The sequence below is a fragment of the Osmerus mordax genome, chromosome 2 (assembly GCF_038355195.1).
Source record: "Osmerus mordax isolate fOsmMor3 chromosome 2, fOsmMor3.pri, whole genome shotgun sequence".
Lineage (NCBI taxonomy): Eukaryota > Metazoa > Chordata > Actinopteri > Osmeriformes > Osmeridae > Osmerus > Osmerus mordax.
In genome coordinates, this window is record NC_090051.1 from 22,494,295 (window position 1) to 22,496,794 (window position 2,500).

Here is a 2,500-nt window from a genome sequence, read left to right on the forward strand (position 1 = left end):
CCCCCTCTCACCTCCCATCTCCCCCTCTCACCTCCCATCTCCCCCTCTCACCTCCCATCTCCCCCTCTCCCCTCCTCTCCTCCCATCTCCCCCCTCCTCACCTCCCATCTCCCCCTCTCCCCTCCTCTCCTCTCCATCTCCCCCTCTCACCTCCTCTCCTCCTTCCAATCCTAAACTATTCAACCGAGCCCAGACAAGATAATGAAACAAAGCCTTGATCCGGAAAAATTGCTTAGTGCTCTTCAATTACTTTTTTTTTTACCCCTGAAGATAATAAATCTAAATTTACATCGAGTACATCTGAGATTCTTGGATTAACCTGCATGGACCCAACCTGTCGCTACTCCTCCCTGTGTCTCTGTGCTGTATCTCTGACCCTCTCTCTCTGGTCTCTCCTGTCTCTGACCCTCTCTCTCTGGTCTCTCCTCTCTCTGACCCTCTCTCTCTGGTCTCTCCTCTCTCTGACCCTCTCTCTCTGGTCTCTCCTCTCTCTGACCCTCTCTCTCTGGTCTCTCCTGTCTCTGACCCTCTCTCTCTGGTCTCTCCTCTCTCTGACCCTCTCTCTCTGGTCTCTCCTGTCTCTGACCCTCTCTCTCTGGTCTCTCCTCTCTCTGACCCTCATCTGGTCTCTCCTGTCTCTGACCCTCTCTCTGGTCTCTCCTGTCTCTGACCCTCTCTCTCTGGTCTCTCCTATCTCTGACCCTCTCTCTCCCGTCTCCCAGGGACTCAGCGAGCCAACGCCAGGGCCCCCGCTCCGTACAAGCGAGACTTTGAAGCCAAGCTGAGGAATTTCTACCGCAAGCTGGAGACCAAGGGCTACGGCCAGGGACCGGGGAAGGTCAAGTGAGTGTCTCAACAGTACTACCCCTACTGTCCAGGCTTCTGATGCTGCTGCAGGAAGTCACAGCACACCTGATGTGAAGGATGGAGCATTGGAATGTATATGCTCAAATGGAAAAATTATATGAGTTTTTGGTGATTGTTTGTGTGTGTGTGTGTGTGTGTTCCTTCAGGCTGATCATCCGCAGAGACCACCTCCTGGAAGATGCCTTCAACCAGATCATGTGTTACTCACGTAAAGACCTGCAGAGGAGCAAGCTGTACGTCAGCTTTGTGGGGGAGGAGGGGTGAGTCTGCCTCCCAGTGTGTACACTCCACTGGACAAGTGTGTGTCTGACGGCCTGTGTGTATTTGTTCATGTGTGTGCTCACCTATACACCTGTGTGTGTGTGTGTGTGTGTGTGGTAGTCTTGACTACAGCGGCCCCTCCAGAGAGTTCTTCTTCCTGGTGTCTCGAGAGCTCTTCAACCCTTATTATGGTCTGTTTGAGTACTCAGCCAACGACACCTACACTGTGCAGATCAGCCCCATGTCGGCCTTCGTGGACAACCATCACGAATGGTGAGATGCTGCCGGTGGAGAAGGATGAACGTGGGCTGTTATAAAACATTATAATAAGTCAAGAAAGAGAGAGAGAGGGGGGGGGGGGGATGAGAGAGAGCGCATCATCACTGTACTCTTTGTGTGTTTGTGTTGCCAGGTTTCGTTTTAGCGGCCGTATCCTGGGTCTGGCTCTGATCCACCAGTACCTGCTGGACGCCTTCTTCACCCGCCCGTTCTACAAGGGCCTACTGCGCATGTGAGTCTGTCCACGCTGCCCTGGCTAGCCTCCCCAGCAGCAGGGGGCGACGCTGGATTAATGGCTTCGTCAGAGTGCCACCCCTGCCAAATAGGATCCCAGTAGGACCCTAATGTAGTCTGATGTATTCATTTAGCTTATGCTTTTATCCAAAGTGACCTACACAGGGGGGATTTAAACCTGTGATCTCTGGATCTGCAGAGAGACGCTCTATGCTGGAGCTATGCTTGTAGTCAGAGATGCACAACTCTACTAGTGTGAGAAAAAAAACTCACTTAGCAAGGAGAAACTTCAGCTTTGTAGTTGAATCAAATGTTTTAATGTGAGGCACCTGATGTATGTCTGACCTTTGACCCCTGCAGCCTGTGTGACCTGAGTGACCTGGAGTTCCTGGACGAGGAGTTCCACCAGAGCCTGCAGTGGATGAAGGACAACGACATCGAGGACATGCTGGACCTCACCTTCACCGTCAACGAGGAGGTGTTCGGACAGGTGTGGTGAACTGTGTGTGTGTGTGTGTGTTCCCAGCCTGTGTGTGTGTGTTAGTGTGTGTATTCCCACCCTGTGTGTGTGTTAGTGTGTGTATTCCCAGCGTGTGTGTGTGTTAGTGTGTGTATTCCCAGCGTGTGTGTGTGTTAGTGTGTGTATTCCCAGCGTGTGTGTGTGTTAGTGTGTGTATTCCCGGCGTGTGTGTTAGTGTGTGTGTATTCCCAGCGTGTGTGTGTTAGTGTGTGTGTATTCCAGCGTGTGTGTGTTAGTGTGTGTATTCCCAGCGTGTGCGTGTGTTAGTGTGTGTATTCCCAGCATGTGTGTGTGTTAGCGTGTGTATTCCCAGCGTGTGTGTGTGTGTTAGTGTGTGTA

The 2,500-nt window shown here is 52.0% G+C and overlaps 1 protein-coding gene across 1 annotated transcript in view; it reads left to right on the top strand.

Moving 5' to 3' along the window:
• The window catches only part of hecw2a (HECT, C2 and WW domain containing E3 ubiquitin protein ligase 2a), a 13,809-nt gene that overhangs the window by 8,542 nt on the left and 2,767 nt on the right, over positions 1-2,500 (top strand). Inside the window, 5 exon segments of the mRNA XM_067261546.1 lie at positions 723-843; positions 1,014-1,127; positions 1,249-1,401; positions 1,541-1,639; positions 2,002-2,131. Of these exon segments, the coding sequence (XP_067117647.1) occupies positions 723-843; positions 1,014-1,127; positions 1,249-1,401; positions 1,541-1,639; positions 2,002-2,131 (617 nt within the window).